Source organism: Salvelinus sp. IW2-2015, linkage group LG10, assembly GCF_002910315.2.
Source record: "Salvelinus sp. IW2-2015 linkage group LG10, ASM291031v2, whole genome shotgun sequence".
NCBI lineage: Eukaryota > Metazoa > Chordata > Actinopteri > Salmoniformes > Salmonidae > Salvelinus > Salvelinus sp. IW2-2015.
The window spans coordinates 18009493-18029748 of record NC_036850.1 but is presented as its reverse complement, the minus strand read 5'-3'; the positions used below and the strand labels follow the sequence as shown (position 1 = coordinate 18029748).

At 42.9% G+C, this 20256-nt stretch overlaps 3 protein-coding genes across 4 annotated transcripts in view; all 3 read right to left on the bottom strand.

Moving 5' to 3' along the window:
- Positions 1 to 9687, bottom strand: part of LOC111969441 (ribosome quality control complex subunit TCF25-like) — a 35564-nt gene extending 25877 nt beyond the window's left edge. Inside the window, 10 exon segments of the mRNA XM_070445434.1 lie at positions 514 to 528; positions 531 to 612; positions 1029 to 1160; positions 7560 to 7561; positions 7834 to 7916; positions 8002 to 8067; positions 8210 to 8331; positions 8518 to 8586; positions 8740 to 8889; positions 9321 to 9687. Of these exon segments, the coding sequence (XP_070301535.1) occupies positions 514 to 528; positions 531 to 612; positions 1029 to 1160; positions 7560 to 7561; positions 7834 to 7916; positions 8002 to 8067; positions 8210 to 8331; positions 8518 to 8586; positions 8740 to 8889; positions 9321 to 9542 (943 nt within the window). The 5' untranslated portion in view covers positions 9543 to 9687.
- A 1142-nt stretch (positions 9688 to 10829) lies between these two features.
- On the bottom strand, positions 10830 to 13677 carry LOC111969440 (cytochrome b-245 light chain-like). Its single transcript, XM_023995595.2, is given in 7 exon segments — positions 10830 to 11544; positions 11951 to 12032; positions 12368 to 12428; positions 12431 to 12451; positions 12615 to 12688; positions 12946 to 13015; positions 13452 to 13677. Coding segments are annotated over 7 exon segments (564 nt in total). The 5' UTR covers positions 13510 to 13677; the 3' UTR covers positions 10830 to 11346.
- A 4455-nt stretch (positions 13678 to 18132) lies between these two features.
- Positions 18133 to 20256, bottom strand: part of LOC111969439 (diphosphomevalonate decarboxylase) — a 10154-nt gene continuing 8030 nt past the window's right edge. The window contains exons 7-10 of one of the 2 annotated variants that reach the window (XM_023995593.2): positions 19977 to 20195; positions 18975 to 19090; positions 18790 to 18898; positions 18133 to 18528 (exon numbers count right to left, since the gene is read on the bottom strand). In XM_023995593.2, coding sequence (XP_023851361.1) covers positions 18448 to 18528; positions 18790 to 18898; positions 18975 to 19090; positions 19977 to 20195 — 525 coding nt within the window. In that variant the 3' untranslated portion in view covers positions 18133 to 18447. The remainder of the gene's footprint in view (positions 18529 to 18789; positions 18899 to 18974; positions 19091 to 19976; positions 20196 to 20256) is intronic. The other variant, XM_023995594.2, reaches the window with a different exon arrangement.

Sequence of the window (20256 nt, the reverse complement as noted above, 5' to 3'; positions counted from 1 at the left end):
TAACTATTAAACTTTCTCTGATCAATTGCATAAGGCAGAGGTTCTTAAACTTTTTCAGCTCGAGACCCCAAATGAGAAATTTAGTGTCCTCGAACCACCCAAATTAAGAAGAAGTGTGTGAATAATGTTTTACTCCTAACGTCGCGAGCAGACAGCTCAGGCCTTACTGTCGGTTTCCAAACCATATTTGAAGAAACCTGCAATCAGGTAATATAGACATACTAGAGCAGTGTGTGGTATAGGTATTGTGTATCACTAACCTATTAAACATGTACTGCCCAGAGTACACCGATGTTTATCAAAGAATAATGTTGCATAAACTTATTCCAACTATTTATCTGGACCTAGATTAAATTGTATATGGGTCCAAGAAACATACCAAAGGGTTCTCATGAACACATTTAACAAACCTTGAGAAAAGAGGATACAGCAGAGAGGATCCACAACTAACCAATCAGAGCTTTGAGTATGACCCTCCTTGCCAACCAGAGCAAAGGCAGGAGTCCCACTCACCAATCAGGTCCCTGGCATTTCCTGGTCCTCCTGTATGCGGCAGACATCAGAGAGCTGCAGCAGGGAGTCAATTGTGTAGGGGTTCATCTGTAGCAGGGCCTGGGGAGAGGGGTTGTGGAGACGGGGAGGTTGGGGAGACAGGGGAGAGTGAGGAACATGGGGGAGGGATGGGGGAGACAGGGAGAGGGTAGGGGAGACGGGAGGGTGAGGGAGATGGGGGAGAAGGGGAGGTTAGGATGGACAGGGGCATGGTGGGGGAGACAGGGAGACGGGTGGGGGAGTTATGGAGGGGACAGGGGGGAGGATCATCGTTTGTCTAAACATTAGAAACCATGTATGTCCTCAACCTGAAATTTCAACTGAATTTACCTCTAGTTTCTTCATGCCGTGACCTAGAATCTTAGTCAGGATTTATCTAGAATCTAAAATTCATGCATATCAGTTGTCCTAGATATTTGAGACACGCATCACGGCTTTGCTGATCAATCTCCCTGAGACCGCGGGTGTAGCCTTACCACAATGTTGTTGGGATCCATGGACTCAACTGAGTCCAGGAACTTGAACTGAATCTGCTGGTAGTCTCGACTGTGCTCGAAGGTGAAGTACTGTAGACCATCCCTGGACTCCAGTAGGGTCATTTGAGATACCTGAGGGAGGAATATTACAGTGTTATTCTATGTGAGTTACATGCAATGACGTATATAAACCCTGGATTGCTGATGCTATGTATTGCCCATTCAGAGGCTAAGTTTCTTCAACTGGGTCCTGGACTTTCCTGAAAGGCCGCCCCCCAGGTGGTGAAGGTAGGAAACAACACCTCCACTTTGCTAATCCTAACACTTGGGGCCCCCACAAGGGTGCGTGCTCAGCCCCCTCCTGTACTCCCTGTTCACCCATGACTGCGTGGCCACGCACGCCTCCAACTCAATCATCAAGTTTGCGGATGACACAACAGTAGTAGGCTTGATTACCAACAATGACGAGACAGCCTACAGGGAGGAGGTGAGGGCTCTGGGAGTATGGTGCCAGGAAAATAACCTCTCACTCAACATCAACAAAACAAAAGCAGCTGATCATGGACTTCAGGAAACAGCAGAGGGAGCACCCCCCCCTATCCACAGACAGGACCGCAGTGCTAAAGGTGGAAAGCTTCAAGTTCCTCGGCATACACATCACTGACAAACTGAAATGGTCCACCCACACAGACTGTGTGGTGAAGAAGGCACAACAGCACCTCTTCAACCTCAGGAGGGTGAAGAAATTTGGCTTGGCACCTAAAACTTTTACAGATGCACAATTGAGAGCATCCCGTCGGGCTGTATCACCGCCTGCTACGGCAACTACACCGCCCGCAACCTCAGGGCTCTCCAGAGAGTGGTGCGGTCTGCCCAACGCATCACCAGGGGCAAACTACCTGCCCTCCAGGACACCTACAGCACACAATGTCACAGGAAGGCTAAAAAGATCATCAAGGACAACAACCACCTGAGCCACGGCCAGTTCACCCCGCTATCATCCAGAAGGCGAGATCAGTACAGGTGCATCAAAGCTGGGACTGAGAGACTGAAAAACAGCTTCAATCTCAAGGCCATCAGACTGTTAAATAGCCATCACTAGCACATTAGAGGCTGCTGCCTATATACATAGACTTGAAATCACTGGCCACTTTAATAATGTTTACATATTTTGCATTACTCATCTCATATGTATATACTGTATTCTATTCTACTGTATCTTAGTCTATGCCGCTCGGACATTTATATATTCTTAATTACATTCCTTTAATTTGTTTGTATTGTTGTGAAATTGTTATATATTACTTGTTAGATATTATTACACTGTTGGAGCTAGAAACACAAGCATTTCGCTACACCTGCAATAACATCTGCTAAACATGGGTATGTGACCAATAAAATGTGATTTGAAGCCACCAGTCGGCCATATTGGCCTTCCCTAGTAGGAGCAGTCCTCCACAGAAATGAATGGAATTCTACACTATTTCAATTAAAGGGACAAAATTACATGTATTTAAATATTTTGTTGTTGTTGTAGTGGAGACAGTAACATTAGTACCCTAAAAAAATGCTTTAAGGAAAATGTTACATATATTTTCATTTTTATGTTTAGCTCACATAATACAACTTAAAAGTATGCATTAAAGTGTCTGTATTAGGATAAATCAGAAACGAATATAGACAATAATAAATGCATTTCTATAGCTTCCAAAATCCAACATTTTTACAATTGAGGAGGAGTACCAAGATGGCTGCGCAGTGGCTTCAATACAGCGCCCCATCAGTCATCCAGGATTTATACACGTTATTGGTTAAATGTGTGTACAGTTGCAGTATGTTGAAATTGTATCAATTTGATATAGATGTGCATGTGGAATAAAGATAATGATAAGTCAATTCGATATAGATATACTGTGCATTCGGAAAGTATTCAGACCCCTTGACTTTTCCCATATTTTGTTACATTACAGCCTTATTCTTAAACGGATTAAATAGTTTATTCCTCTCATCAATCTACACACAATACCCCATAATGACAAAGCAAAAATAGGTTTTTAGAAATATCACATTTACATAAGTATTCAGACCCTTTACTCAGTATTTTGTTGAAGCACCTTTGGCAGCGATTACAGCCGAGTCTTCTAGGGTATGATGCTACAAGCTTGGCACACCTGTATTTGGGGAGTTTCTCCCATTCTTCTCTGCAGATCCTCTCAAGCTCTGTCAAGTTGGATGGGGAGCGTCGCTGCACAGCTAATTTCAGGTCTCTCCAGAGAGGTTCGATTGGGTTCAAGTCCAGGCTCTGGCTGGGCCACTCAAGGACATTCAGAGACTTGCTCCGAAGCCACTCCTGTGTTGTCTTGGCTGTGTGCTTATGYTCGTTGTCCTGTTGGAAGGTGAACCTTCACCCTAGTCTGAGGTCCTGAGCGCTCTGGAGCAGGTTTCATCAAGAATCTCTCTGTACTTTGCTCCGTTCATCTTTCCGGTGACTAGCCTTCCAGTCCCTGCCACTGAAAAACATTCCCAGATCATGACGCTGCCACCAGAATGCTTCACCATAGGAATAGTGCCAGGTTTCCTCCAGACATGACACTTGGCATTCAGGCCAATCTTGGTTTCATCAGACCAGAGAATCTTGTTTCTCATGGACTGAGAGTCTTTAGGTGGCTTTTGGCAAACTCCAAGTGGGCTGTCATGTAATTCCATTTGGCCACTCTACCATAAAGGCCTGATTGTTGAAATGTTTTGGTACCCTTCCCCAGATCTGTGCCTCGACTCAACGGACAATTCCTTCAACCTCATGGCTTGGTTTTTGCTCTGACATGCACTGTAAACTGTGGGACTTTATATAGACAGGTGTGTGCCTTTCCAAAACATGTCCAATCAATTGAATTTACCACAGGTGGACTCCAATCATGTTGTAGAAACATCTCAAGGATTATCGATGGAAACAGGATGCACCTGAGCTCAATTTCGAGTCTCAGAGCAAAGGGTCTGAATACTTATGTGAATAAGGTATTTCTGTTTTTTTATTTTCAATACATTTCTAAAAATCTGTTTTCGCTTTGTCATTATAGTGTATTGTGTGTAGATTGACGAGAAAAGGGTTGTAACGTAACAAAATGTGGAAAAAGTCAAGGGGTTGGAATACTTTCCGAATGCACTCTAGATATTTAAGTGGAATAAAAATTGCAATCTGTCCCACTCATTCTATGCCCAAGTACAGTATAGCACCCTAGAATTTGAATGAACACACTTTGGGCTAAGGAGAAGTGGATTCAGAGGGAAGCATTTCATGGTGACACAGCAGTCATGGTGTACCACATACAAGCTAAGGCATTGAGACTACTCAAAAAGTGAGAGGTAAAATAAAATAAAATTACCCATCTATATTTTGGGAGGGAAATTATATTTCCCAGACCAAATCTCCAGTCAGGTGATTGTATAAGCCTTGAGTTTGGGGGAGCTTTAACACCCTGAGGAGTAGCTAACACTGACATAACAGAGACTCTGATTCTTCTCCAACCTCAGCTCTGGGTTAAACAGCCCAGTATCCCACAACACCAGGGGCACTATGGAGCCAAACATCAATTGAGTCTTTCCCAAACATCAATATCTTTGAGCCAGAGGGCTAGGCAGCATTTGATTAACGATATGTGGTGATTGGACTGTTTTTTAACAAGACGTCATAGGGCAACGTTTAAGAACACAGCCTTTAGTGTGATCCTACCCAGAAAAGCTGTCTATGTCAACAAGGCTTCAGGCTGCCCACTGCTGTTAACATGCACTTTTTTCTGCTGCTACTCTTGATTGGTTACATGCTACCCAAACTGAACCAGGATTCTTAGAGTCCGATGAGAATTCCAAATGTGATAATGGAGAAACACTGTTGCCTTGTTGCTCAACACAGAGGCGCCAGCCCGGGGAGARGGGTGTTAAATTTAGCATAATTGATTAAATCTTAATAAATAGAAACTGGCCATTCAAAATGTATTTCAGAAAACTGGAGCTACAGTATAGTGGAGTCTGGAGCTATAGCGTGGCTGGCCCTTAAATGTACACTACACAGAGCTCATTTCAAAAACATGCCTGTCAATCACTCCTGGCTCAAAGTAGAGGAGAGACTGGCTGCATCACTACTTGTCTTTGTGAGAGGTATTGACGTGTTGAAAGCACCAAACTGTCTGTTCAACAGCTAACACAGCTCAGACACCCATACATACCCTACAAGACATGCCACCAGGGGTCTCTTCACAGTCCCTAAGGCAGGGGTCTCCAACCCTGTTCCTGGAGAGCTACCCTCCTGTAGGTTTTCATTCCAACTCCAGTTGTAAATAAGCTGGTTCAGTTTACCAACCAGCTAATTATTAGAATCAGGTGTGCTAGATTAGGGTTGGAGTGAAAACCTGCAAGACGTTAGCTCTCCAGGAACAAGGTTGTAGAGTCCTGCCTTAAGTTCAGAACAGAGGTTGGGAAACGCACAGTACTTCATAGAGCCAAGACTACATTGAACTCTCTCACATCAGGTAACCCGAACTAGCAGTAAAATCAGATTTCAAAAACATAAAACAACACCTCACAGCACAACGTGGACTGCGAAGAGACACACACACACATTGTAATATTGTATTGTTGTACATTTTAATGGTAGAGCAGTGTGAATGTGTACAGTACACAATGTCTGTTGTGATGTATTGAATTATTTATGATGCAGACTATTGTTTTGATGTGTTGTTTTGTAGGGTTGTTCAGTATCCAGATTTTCATACCGTTTCTGTAACATATCGGGATATACGGTATTACCCAAAATGCAGATAAGGGACGCTATTTCAAATAATAATGAATATAAATAAATATTTTGATGTATTTACACACATAACCATTTAGTCAACATGGATCTTGATCCAGGAGGGGATTGAATGTCTCTGCTGTAACCAAGAAGCTTGACCTTGACATCTAGCAAGAAAGTTAGCAAACCAAATGCATTATTGAAGCCCTGAGCTGGATATAATTTACTGACACATCTTACATTTCTTATAGTTATACTTAAATTATATTTATCAGCAGTGGAGTAGTACGCACCCTTACGAGGCAGGGGTGCCCTTAACCCCAAAAAGTATAACTTTTTTTTTGTATTATTCATTTCTGAATGGTATTGAAAATCATACCGTCTGTATTTTGAAATATAACGTTTATACTGTACACCGGGCTTACTTTTCTGTTTCTGTTTGGACCCCAGGAAGAGTAGCGGCTGCCTTGGCAGCAGCTAACGGGGATCCTGCCATGCCTCTCGATTGTTCGCTTGAACTTAATTTATGCCATCATAGTTACAGTACATTAGTGTATGAGCTAGGGCTGACCCCATTTAGTCAACTGGTCGACCGAGATTTCTTTAGTTGAGCAGAAGCAAAAATAATATAACAGTCATGCTGTACAAGACACCTGTCCAATTTGCACCTGTCTGAGTGGACTGATCCATTGTGGACGCCGTGGGGATGGCATAGTCCTTCACTCTAAGACATGCTACTGAAATTGTATTTGGTTATATTATGTAAGAATAATGGTGCAACAAAAATAAATATAAAATAATATTATTTTATCACAAATGTTCTTTCTCCTGCGTTGGACAGTGGTCGCTGTCCGCGGTTCTGAAACACATCAGTGTGCTGTTGAATTGGCGCCTTTTCCTAGACCATGTTGCTAATAACAAAGCCGGGATATTGGTGTTGATAACAATGCGACAGAGGCAGCAGCAGAGTTAGGAGACAAGAAAACAGCCCTTGCCTTAATTGACTAAGTGAGGAGAGAGGAAACCCCCACTTAATTAGGTCTATAATCAATAGCCTAACTGTTAAACGTGCCTGGCTTTATAAATCATCCGTATATATCTACAGAAATAAGACAGTTCCTGCTTCTGTTGCCTGTTTGAGTGTTTGTGTTACGGTGTTTGTCTATCATAATCACATCAATAAATTGGTTATAACAAACTCTGAACACCGTAAGACAAACACCGTAACACAAACACTCAAACAGGCAACAGAAGCAGGAACTGTCTTATTTCTGTAGATATATATGGATGATGATATGCTACAGGTCAGGCCCTATTGGTCACGTGCATACGAAGCATACATGTGTCATGTAGAGATAGAAAGGGTTGAGGGAATAGGGAATGTTTTTCCTAAACAAATTAGGGATTTCTGTAACATAACTTTTCAGTCAGGAATGGCTTCAGCAACACACTGTTGATGTGTGTCTTAAATATTTCATGAAACAGTTGGCTTAAAGCATCAGACAAGCTCAGTGCATATAGTTGATTTGATTAAAACACATAGGATGTGTCTATAATATATATATATTTTTTTACCTTTATTTAACCAGGCAAGTCAGTTAAGAACAAATTCTTATTTACAATGACGGCCTACACCAGCCAAACCCGGACGACGCTGGGCCAATTGTGCGCCGCCCTATTGGACTCCCAATCAAGGCCGGTTGTGATACAGCCTGGATTTGAACCGGGGTGTCTGTAGTGACGCCTCTAGGACTGAGATGCAGTGCCTTAGACCGCTGCGCACTCGGGAGCCCAAAATATATGGAAAAATGCACGTTTTCACATTTCGACCAATCGATTTGTCGAAAGAACAGACGACTCTTGGTCGAGCGATGTTTTGTGACTTTGTCATGGGAGATAATTACATTTGCATCCACAAAAATATTTCTGTGAAATGTTGCATAAATAGTATGTATTCACACGGCTTTCAGCATTCTGAGCGATGCCCGAGTGTGAGAGGTTGAGTGTAGGTCTGACCTGGGCGACTGAAGCGTGGCCAGGTGTCTTTAGGGATGGTCATCCAGGTGCTGCGATGGAACTGTCTCTGTCTCTGACGAGGTCTGAGGAAAGAATGAAGAGATGGCCTTACACTGTAACCTTTAATAGTAGTAGTCCCACTGATAAGGAGTTCTGTATAGATCTTACCTTTGATCTCCAAGAACTGCTCGAGCTCCAAAGTATCTCTTCAACTCCGTCTCAGGATTCAGGTTCCTAAAAAACAAAAGAGGGTAAGTCCCAATAAAATGTATCACTGATAAATTACTGCCATGAATTAAGTATATTATGATTGTATGACGTTACCCCACTAAGAGACCTGATGTCTGATTGGCTGCTGTGCTGTTAACCTACTCACCTGTGTTCCACATAGAGTACAGGCCTGTTGTCTGAGGCTCCACAGCCCTCACTCTGCAGGGTCAGTCCATTAGACTGCTCTATGGTCTCCAGCAACGCGTCAATGTCTTCCCCAGCTCCCTCCTGACAACCACATATAAGACAGAGCAGCCTATGTGACCGAGTGAGACGGCATCAGGGCAGCACCCCCATAGCCTCAATACACAATCAAATGCTGCTAAAGCAAGTGGTTAATATGGCAATGTGCACAACGGTGCCCCCACATTGGGGGACATATGTGTAAGTGATTTGTCAAGATGGACTGTATACCTGTTTATCTCCTGTACTGTTCTTTTTCTTCTTCTTCTTCTTCTTTTTCTTGCTCGCTTTATCTTCGGACTGACATCATAAAAACTATTAAACAACTCTTCAAAACATTTTGACTAGATCAATCATGCATAATAACAACAAGACTGAAGAGGAAGGGGCTCACAATACCCCATGATACTGTAGAGGCTACAGTGCATCAGGGGTGTCCGTCTCTCTCCTCACCTTCGCAGCACCTGTCTCAGGCTGTGCATCTCTCTTCTCTGTTTCCCRGCTGTCACTCTTCTCCTTGCTTTCATCACCATTCTGTTCTTCTGGCTTCACTGTGTCTTCATCAGTCGTGGCTTTCTCTGCGTCATTCTCTGCATCACATATCTGCAGCGACATGGTTCCAGCAAGAAGGATGGAAAGGCTCAGGTTAAGGTTGTATATCAGAGACTAAATCTCTACATTGGCACATAGTTTTAATTAATCATTGGTCAGTCTCTGCCTTTTTTTCTTGTTCTTGCGGGAGCCATTGGGATTCCAACCCATCCTAGTGACATTCATATGGTCAAGGCAAGGGGGTGTACTGTATGAGTCCTGTCTGGCCAGGCAAAATCGGTTAGTCAGTATAATGCTGGTTTGATTTGTTGACACTGTCTGCATATGTCAATGTGTCCTGCTGCTTTTTTCATTGCCTAGCATAACAAGCTAGCTAGCTATGTCACACAGTTATGTAGCCTAGGGGGTGGAGCTAGGTGGCAGTTAGCGAGACATTTCGTAAACATTTTGCAATGTGTGTTAGAAAAAGAGAAACACTCCACCAGTTCGTAAATGTTGCTCAAGTTTTTCTTATTCTTCTTAGCTTTTCTGATGCTGCTCTTAACAGGCTGGAGAACAGCTTCTTCCAGTTCCTCTTCTTCTTCCTCAACATCCGCAGCCTGCTCCACTGGCTCTGGCCCTTCACCTGGGACAAGATCCCCGAGGTCCAGGGCCTCCTGCCCCCGCTGTTTCCCCTTCAACCTCCTCAGAGCACGACTCGACATCTTCCCGGGACAGAGTTGTCACGAAGATGGGGTATGGTTAAATTTGGGATTTGACCCAGCTACAGCCATAAACAACATGAGAGCAAAATCCGCATGCCAAATAGCTTATTCTACGGGTACTCCATGTAGACAATCTTGATGCATACCAAATATTTTCGTTTTGATAATCACAGTTCGCTGCCGTTAACCTTTGTACCACTAGGCAGCAGTAGTGCGTAAGGACAAAGGCTCTGAAAATGCCTGAAATTAGTTAATTAACAGAAAAGGGAACTAACGACTTTCAACATTTGAACTATTATTTGCATACTGGAGGAGCGGCAATCACTGCCAAGGGGTTTACTGTAAAGTCAGTAAATGGTTTCAAAGCCTATGACCAATGCATCTTTTTGTTGTTAACAAGGGTTGCCCTGGGTCTATCAATACCTTTTATGTGTTATGGTGTCAAGAAATGGCCATTATAACTAATAAATTAGACAGAGTATAACACAGATAAACAAATAAGGAAGTTGCACCTGTTCCTGCTGCTGTTATGATGTAATGGTTGCCAAACCCAGAGCACTCAAGGAAACACACATTGTATTCCTCATTCTTGAGGTAAAGGTCAACTGTGAACATAGGAATGAAGAAGTTGCTTCATATGGAGGAAAGAAATGTACGTGTATGTCACAACAACTGGAAATGTCATTAGGGTATATAAACATAATCTGTATCATCTGTTATAACTAATGTATGACATCTCTGTGGCTGTGTATGATCTGATTAGTGCAGGAATTTCCAATGTGTCGTAATAAAGTGTGTGAGCGTCTTTGTGTGTTGCACTGTGAGAAGGAACGGTTAAATGCATAGGGTTCATAGGAACTATTAGAAAAGAGGAAATGTAAAACTTGAGACATGACACGTAATTGTCATTCCAAACCCACAGTTCATCAATGATGAAACAGACACAAACATGAATTGTGATTATATGGTAAACATGCACATTTTAAATAACTAGAATAACTATATTTATTTTCAGATTATATCAAAAGCATAACAAGCATAAAACATAGACATACATTATTTTGTAGAGAGGTGAATACACAACTGTCCATAATATTGCTAGTTGACCACTGACATAGTAAACCGGCCAAAAGGAGAAAGAGATAACGCAAAACAGTGCTTGCTTATAAACAATTAACATTCCAGTGTAAAAGAATACAGTATATTTTGAGGATACAAAATGTATAAATAGCTCTTCATTCTCTTTTAAAATAATTTCATTATGTCTGTGCCAGTAAATGTGGTTGATTCTCATCCACATCTATTCATCCAATTACTCACAAAATAACTTACTGTCACAACAAGAATACAAACTTTGCCATTTACATTCCAAAGTCTTTTGGGTACCAAAATTATTGTAACTGAAAGAGTTGTAGCAGGTGGTGCAGAGATATAGGACACAAACCTTTTGCAGGAACTAAGGCACAGCAACATCTCAGTTCAATACAATCCCTAATACATAATCAAACATCAGCAGCAGTGTGTCCTCTCCACAACCCTCTACTCTCCGAGGCCTGATTCCTAACTTGATACCAGTCCATAAAAAAATTCCCATTGACGCCAATGCCCAATTTACACAAAACCTAAGTTATGCAAGCTCATCTATCTCAATTTAGGATTCGGCCCTCAGCCAATGGCAGTCGGAACTGAGCATGGCCTGGGTGGGGCTCCACTGTAGATCTGTTTTGGTTGGGGCTCAGTGGAAACATAAGGTAACCTGAGTGAGCTTAGCCCAGCAGGCCTGAAGGAAGGAGAGTAAGGGGATCTAGTCATCATTGGCAGTGACAGCGATGGGGTTGACATAGGCAGCCGCCTCCAGGTCTTCTGCCCGTTTCCTGCGCATCTCTGCGGGTGGGCGTGGTGGAGGGTTCTGGGGAGGGAGCTTGATGCTCTCTCCCACCGGCTTACGGGCACTCTCCTTCCTGGGCAGGATGGGCTCCCACTGCTCCCCTCGGATGGCCGCCTGGAAGACATACAGACACAATAGACGAAAGATCATTCAGGCTCCCTGAATAACATAGATAAATGGGTTGCTTTGGTGCTGATCTCTAGAAACATGCATGCAGTGAATTCCCAACAACAATAGGTGATAACAGCCAAGTCACTCCCCTGACAGCCTGGGTTTCTTAACTAGCTAATAATGACTCAATAAAAATACCAGAGGGCAAACAAACGCTTCCTTGTAAATCAAGGGCAGTAGGTTCATAGAGGAAACTTGAGTGTTGCATCAACTGATAGCATCAGCTGATATTGCACCAATTAGATTTATCACACTACCTTTATATGGTGGTCAGAAAACAACACTACCTTGTTGTTGTCTGACCACCTAACTTGGGTCAAATACTTTCGAATCTCTACCATTATCTAACCGCAAGGTAGATGAGGCTAGCTATGCCGAGGCAGACACAGCCAAGAACAGTTGCAAGGATGAATCCACCAGGAACACAGATCCTATAACACACACACCACACAACACACACACACACACACACACACACACACACACAACACCACACACACACACACACACACACCCCACACACACACACACACACACACACACACACACACACACACACACACACCACACACACCCACACAAAATAGTGTTACAAAGGCAAGGCACTGATAACATGCAATGTGATATTTAAACAATGAAGATGGTGTCAAGAATGACTGTGCACAATGACACACCTGTCTCTGCTACAGCTGGAAAGAGACAGTGAAGGGAAAGAATATTGTCTCAGCCCAGAGATCTGACTAGACTGACACAGAATGTACTCCACGCTGCATGTAGAAACGCTCTGACATAGTAGTTCCTGGTCAGTGGGCCGAATGACTTCACAAGACAGTGAAGCAGTACTGCCCTGGAAGAATCGCAATATGAAGAGTTATTTATTGTGAACTTTCAAACTTTCAGTGATGAAGACTTGCTTATGACTTGCTTTCAACTGGTGGATCATATCTGTTGCATCACTGTTAGAGTGACTTTACAGAACCGTTAGCTTGGTATGGTGTGTGTGGGTACTCACGTCCTTTCTACGCTGGTGCCCTTGTTTCTCTTGCCCCTTGGGTACTCTAGTAGACAGACAAACACCCCTGCAGCTCTGGGCACATCAGTCAAGGTTACTCAACAACAACAGGTACACGTGGACCTCACTATACAATGCAAATATACATTTGGGTCTCATCTGGACATAAATGCACAAATAAGATAAATGATGGTGTAGATGCCTGTAATGCATCTACAAACATTTCCTTGTGACGTGTCAAGGGTAAATCAGCATTTAATCACGACAATAGATACAATTTTGTGCATGGAATTATACTGTAAGAGACAGCTCTGCCACCAGTGAAAGGATACATAGCATAAGCAGCAAACTCCCAGTCCCTGAACTGGCCTGCCACCGCCACTATGCCACCAGTAAGGAGAACTGAAATGAGGAAGTAGGAAGAAGAAAATATTTCGTTTATCAAAACAGTTCCTGCAAGTCACAGATGAAGACACTTTTTTTTGTATCCTGTAACTTTCAAATCGAAATGTGCCAAGAATCAAATAATTTGTAAACTTTTTCCCCCCAAGTTGATTTGATTTAGTGTTTTATACAGATATGTCTTCTTTTTACAAATATTCTCACTACCAATATCATTTAATGACTTAGAATATTTTTGTCTGGAACAATTTATACATTTTGTTTTTGGTCGGTTTTAATGACCAATGTTTGTTAGGCATACCATACTGGAAAAACACATATCTTCTTATACAGTAATAACTCATAACTAATGGGATTACACATTCCTTTAACAGTTGATACCATTATACAAATACCAAACTCAGATGTCTAAACTTGGCAAAAGTTCTCTACTCACTGAGCCCCGCCGCCAGAGCCTGTTCATTGGCCCACATAGCCCATTCTATTTTCCCCATTCTGTCTCCGTTCGGACCGACAGAACCCCTCTCTGTGCTCGGCAGTTATCCAACTGATCGCGGTTGTCACGTTCGATTATTATGGAGAGTGAGAATGTATAAATTTTGGAGGAACAAAGGTGGGTGGTAGCAGCCGCCTGGTCCGGCCTCGGTCTCGTAACGTCTGAGCGTAGCGAAAGAAAAAAAGGTTGGGGATGTGACCTGGGAGGAGTAACCCTTAGCCAGAGAGGAAGAGGCGAAGTGAGAGCACCAACTCGGCCAAAAATCTGTATTATACAAGCAGGTGACGTTGTTTCGTTTCTTTCGCTCACCAAGTTGTTGTATGGAGGCCAATAAGCGTGTTGAATTTGGTCCACAAAAAAATGTAATGGCTTATTTGCTACGTGAGGTTAATTTGATCGAATAGAAATTTCGTAATGCTTAAGTTATGAGTATACTGATATAAGTAGGACACGTGACATCCCGGCAACTTTGAGAAAAAACACTTTATATCAGAGTTGTTTCGAGATGGTTATGCATGAGGCTAGCAGCATCTCTCTCTCCATTGAATAAAGGCGGTTTACGTCAACAACCCATATCTTATATTCAAAAAAAWWTTAAAATAATGAGATGTATCCACCAATTCAAATAGAGGATAGGCAGAAACTAGACAGCCAACTATGCTTATTAAGCTGTACCGCTATGTGGACAACGACTCCATTGTTAGGGCAGAGAGACAAGTATCTCGAGAACGGTCCAAACACTAAAAAGACACCCTATCCCCCTCAGCCCTCAAATTAAGTGGACACTTTTGATGATGTGTTTTATTTTTACAATTTCCAAAAGATAACCAAACAAAAACAGATTTACTTTTTATGAGATGTGTTTGTGCCTTGTCTACTGCTGTCTTGGCTAGTTCTTATTGTTTATTTCACTGTAGAGCCCTCAGTCCCGCTCAAAATGTCTTATATAGCTCTTTTGTCCCACCCCACACACATGCGGAGACCTCACCTGGCTTAACTGGTGCCTCCAGAGACGAAACGTCACTCAACGCTTAGGTTTACCTCCACTACTCACATCCTACCCTTGTCTGTACATTATGCCTCGAATCTATTCTASCACGCCCAGAAATCTGCTCCTTTTATTCTGTGTCCAATGCACTAGATGACCAGTTCTTATAGCCTTTAGCTGTACCCTTATCCTACCCCTCCTCTGTTTCTCTGGTGATGTAGAGGTTAACCCAGGCCCTGTAGCCCCCAGTTCCACTCCTATTCCCCAAGCGCTATCATTTGTTGACTTCTGTAACCGTAAAAGCCTTGGTTTCATGCGTGTTAACATCAGAGGCCTCCTCTCTAAGTTTGTTTTATTCACTGCTTTAGCACACTCTGCCAACCCTGCTGTCCTAGCCGTGTCTGAATCCTGGCTAGGAAGGCCACCAAAAATTCTGAAATTTCCATCCTCAACTACAACATTTTCCAACAAGATAGAACTGCCAAAGGGAGTGGAGTTGCAATCTACTGCAAAGATAGCCTTCAGAGTTCTGTCATGCTATCCAGGTCTGTGCCCAAACAGTTAGAGCTTCTACTTTTAAAAATCCACCTTTCCAGAAATAAGTCTCTCACTGTTGCCGCTTGTTAAAGACCCTCCTCAGCCCACAGCTGTGCCCTGGACACCATATGTGAATTAATTGCCCCCCATTTATCTTCAGAGTTTGTACTGTTAAGTGACCTAAACTGGGATAGGCTTAACACCCCGGCCGTCCTACAATCTAAGATAGATGCCCTCAATCTCACACAAATTATCATGGAACCTACCAGGTACAACCCTAAATCGGTAAATACGGGCACCCCCATAGATATCATCCTGACCAACCTGCCCTCTAAATGCACCTCTGCTCTGCTTCAACCAGGATCTCAGCGACCACTGCCTCATTGCCTGCGTCCGTAATGGGTCCGCGGTCAAATGACCACCCCTCATCACTCTCAAACACTCCCTAAAACACTTCAGCAAGCAGGCCTTTCTAATTGACCTGGCTCGGGTATCCTGGAAAGATATTGACCTAATTCCGTCAGTAGAGGATGCCTGATTGTTCTTTAAAAGTGCTTTCCTCACCAACTTAAATAAGCATGCCCCATTCAAAAAATGTAGAACTAAGAACAGATATAGCCCTTGGTTCACTCCAGACTTGAATGCCCTTGACCAGCACAAAAACATCCTGTGGGGTACTGCATTAGCATCGAATAGCCCTCACAATATGCAACTTTTCAGGGAAGTTAGGAACCAATATACACGGCCTATTAGGAAAGCAAAGGCTAGCTTTTTCAAACATAAATCTGCAACCTGTAGCACAAACTCCAAAAAGTTCTGGGACACTGTAAAGTCCATGGAGAATAAGAGCACCTCCTCCCAGCTGCCCACTGCACTGAGGTTAGGAAACACTGTCACCACCGATAAATCTACGATAATCGAGAATTTCAATAAGCATTTTTCTACGGCTGGGCATGCTTTCCACCTGGCTACCCCTACCCCGGTCAACAGCTCTGCACCCCCCACAGCAACTTGCCCAAGCCTCCCCCATTTCTCCTTCACCCAAATCCAGATAGCTGATGTTCTGAAAGAGCGGCAAAATCTGGACCCCTACAAATCAGCTGGGCTAGTCAATCTGGACCCTCTCTTTCTAAAATTATCCGCCACAATTGTTGCAACCCCTATTACTAGCCTGTTCAAACTCTCTTTTGTATCATCTGAGATCCCTAAAGATTGGAAAGCCTCTTCAAATGGGGAGACACTCTAGACCCAAACTTTTACAGACCTATATCTATCCTACCCTGCCTTTCTAAAGTCTTCGAAAGCCAAGTTAACAAACAGATCACCGACCATTTCGAATCCCACCGTACCTTCTCCGCTATGCAATCTGGTTTCTGAGCTGGTCATGGGTGCACCTCAGCCACGCTCAAGGTCCTAAACGATATCATAATCACCATCGATAAAAGACAGTACTGTGCAGCCATCTTCATCGACCTAGCCAAGGCTTTCGACTCTGTCAATCACCGCATTCTTATTGGCAGACTCAATAGCCATGGTTTCTCAAATGACTGTCCCTTCTGGTTCACCAACTACTTCTCAGATAGAGTTCAGTGTGTCAAATCAGAGGGCCTGTTGTCAAGACCTCTTGCAGTCTCTATGGGGGTGCTTGTTGAGAACTTGTAAATAAAGGTGAAATTTAAAAAAGTAGCACAATTTCTAACTTATTTGCATTTGTTTTTACTTACACTTGTATGTTGACTTCTCCATTGATGTTGTTTTTAAGTTTTCGCTGACTTTTCTTAGCGGATGTACAATCGTCGCGAATTGAAATATGGGGAGTTTCAGGCCCGGAGTGAACATAATTGTACACTCGCAAAGCCGATTAAAAACGAGGGCTGAGAGGCTTACGTTGCAAACTTCCCTTGGTTGGCTAATCATTTGGACCGCCCTCCAAGATGGCGATGGGGATTCCCCCAAGGGCATAAGGCGAGGGTAAGTGGACGAGGGTGTGTCTTTTAAGTGTTTGGACCGCCACCCTTGTCAGTCTATCCATAATCTTTGCTTTAACTAACTTTGCTGCCTGACATGATTTGGTCAAAGGGGGAAACGTTCAGCTGTTGTAATACAGAGCATGCTCAACTTGCCCGGCTGACATAAATGGTCCAACTTGCACTTAAAACAGAGTTTCCCAAACTCGGTCCTGGGGCCCCCACTGGGTGAACATTATTTGAATCCGCTACACAGCGGATTCAAATAATCAAAGCTTGATGATGAGTTAGTTATTTGAATCAGCTGTGCAGTGCTGGGGGAGAGGGGCACAGGACCATGTTTGGAAACCCTGACTTAAACAATGGGGGATGAACCAGAAAGATCAGTTTTAGGCTATGCCTATTGGAATTCCTTACGGTGTCGTTGTTTTCAGTTAAAACATTTTTAGCTGGGCCAACTTTAGAGCAGACTCAACTTGCTCGACTGCTCAGTTCACTTGCCCCAGGCAACAGGGCAACCCTTAAGATCCCTGCTACAACTAGGTAGTAGAGTTTTTGTAGTTATACCTGGTTACCATCAGGAGAGAAGAAAAATGGCCCCAGAGTGGTGGTGCCACCTCTGAAGATGACATGTAGGCTATATATCCAGCTCTTATACTAAAGCACCTACATTGTTCTCAATACTGTCATTTATAATCCTTTAAGGGTTTTCATTTTAATTAGATTGTTTTATGATTCACTCACTCTAAAGGTGACTGTTAAACCATTAGGTAAAATGTACATCATCTACTTAGAAAATCAACAGATACATTTGAAATAGTTTTCTACAATTATCAAAGTACTAGAACATTTCTGATCGTTCTCACAAGGCATCCCCTCATCTTTAACATTACAAAACATTTCATCCAAACTCGCAATAGGAAAAGTGTCCGAATGAAGCACTAGTCAACAGTGTTGGAGGTATTCAGCTGTGAGTGGTTGTTTCGCTGTGGCAATCCTTAGTTTTGGCAAAAAGCTGAGGGATGGGGCTGGAGAAATGTAACCACTCAAAATTATATACAGAGCTATGGATACAAGGACTGACCATCCATGATATCAAAATTATAGTTATAACAAACATAAACAAACATTTAAAACATGGTTATATTTACTTTGTTTACAAACATTGTAGTAAAACAAGCTGATATTTTGAGTTCTGATGGGGTATGACAGTTTAACTAAGCTCATGAGGTATTTACAAGTTATATTCTTCAAGAATCAATCGTTACATATAATTAATTTATAAGTCCAAAAATGTATATAGCAACTGCAGATTGCCCCTTCAATGACTAAGTCTTTGCATATGTATCCAATTGATTGAATTGGAATTGTTGATTGTTAATATGTCTGGTCTTTATTTTCACCAAAGAGTTCTGTCTCTGCCCAGCTGGGAGGCTGGCTTGTATCACGCACTCTCCTTGGGCAGCCCGTCAGATCCAAGCAGATGCTCACTAGGGTCCTCCACCACGCGAGGTCCAGGTCCAGCCTTATACACAAATCAGAAATAATCACTCAGACAAACCAACTTAATATCACATCAAAATGTAGCAGATCCAAACATAATGTGTGCGTTTATAGGATCTGCATTCCTGGTGATTTCCCGTAAGKCTGTTGGAGAGAGCATCAAGCTTGCTCCCCAAAACCCTCTACTACGCCAACCTGCAGAGATGCACAGGAAACGGGCAAAGGACCCGGAGGGTGCTGCCTATGTGTATGTGCCTATGTATGTATGTATGTGTGTGTGTACCTTGGTGCTGATTATATAGCTGATTCCCTTCACCGTGGGCTCCATACCAATGGCCTGCTTCAGCTCCTCGGATAGTGTTGTCGGGGCTACCGGAAGACCCTTTAGAAACCTGATGTGGGACAGGTAAAGTCACAGGAGGGAGTGTTGTCTGACTGCGTGTGTTTGTGTGTTTGTGAGAAACTCACTGTCCTCCGTTGGTCTCTGGTGGGAAGAAGTGTTTGACCACCTGGACAAACTCTTCCACATTCTGCTGAAGAGTGTAGATCACTGCATTGGGACCTGCATCAAATGTGTATGCCACCTGGTGGAGAAGAGAAAACATCGGTCACTGCTTATACTCAGGAAAAGAACTCTGGACCAAAGTTATACCTTTGTTACAGCAGTGTTATATTGTAACAGTGTCAGCAGAAGGAGGGATGTGATGCTGCACTAGTCCTCTGAGACTCATGAAGAAGTACTAGGTCATAGACACGGTAAAGAGGTCAATAGAACGCAGACCATGGGGYATAGAAGAAGGATGCCAGATTGGTGCACATTCAACAAATCTGATCTAACAAAGTGGATATTCGTCAAATCCGCCATGATCTATGATGATATTGTAACAGACCCACAATGTGTTGACAAAGTCTGATTTGGATATACTTGGCTGTTTCGCTGCATAACATTTCAGGTTTAGAAGAAGTGACTGCTAAATGCTAACTCCTGTTCGTATAAGCTGGTAGCATAGAGAAATCAGTGGTGGTAGTGAAAATCATTTTTTAACTAATGCAGTTGATTGGTGATGATGACATGAACATGTATTGAAGTTGACATCAATACAAGCATTATACTCCGATTTTTACCACAACATTGTGTGAAATACACATAAACAATAGCCTAATAGGCTAATTCCACTTAGGGGAAATAAGGAGATTCTGGATCTTTCCATGGCATTTCCACTGTTTTGGTCAAGTTCCATTGACTTCTTTACCACATCTATACTTGGGCTTGTTAACACATTTTCTATTCCTCTTGAACTGTAGAAATACTACCAGTTTCATATCTCTATTTCATAATCTCAGAATATCAACAATTACTGCACCTTGTTCTGCTTCTTAGCTTAGACCCCTTGTAGAACTGTCAATGTTCCATATGACTAGCACATTTCCATGACTAAAAGAAAGAACTAACTCCCTGATGACGCTCACCTTTGTTTCCCTGTAGTGACGGTTATAGCGGTGCACAAGGTTGATAACGTGGCGCGACACGTCGTTGAGGTAGAAGATGGGTGGGTAGGTGTCCAGGCAGGTGGCATGGAACTGATTGCTATCCTTCATGGTCAGCTCAGCGAACGCAGTAAAGTCCCTCTTATGTACAGCCTCAATCATCTCCTTCATCCTGGCTGGGACCACAGAGGCTGCCCGGTGCTGAGGGGGAGAGTGCAAGGTTTACGGGTAAGGGTTAATAACTGTGTGTGTGTGTGTGTGT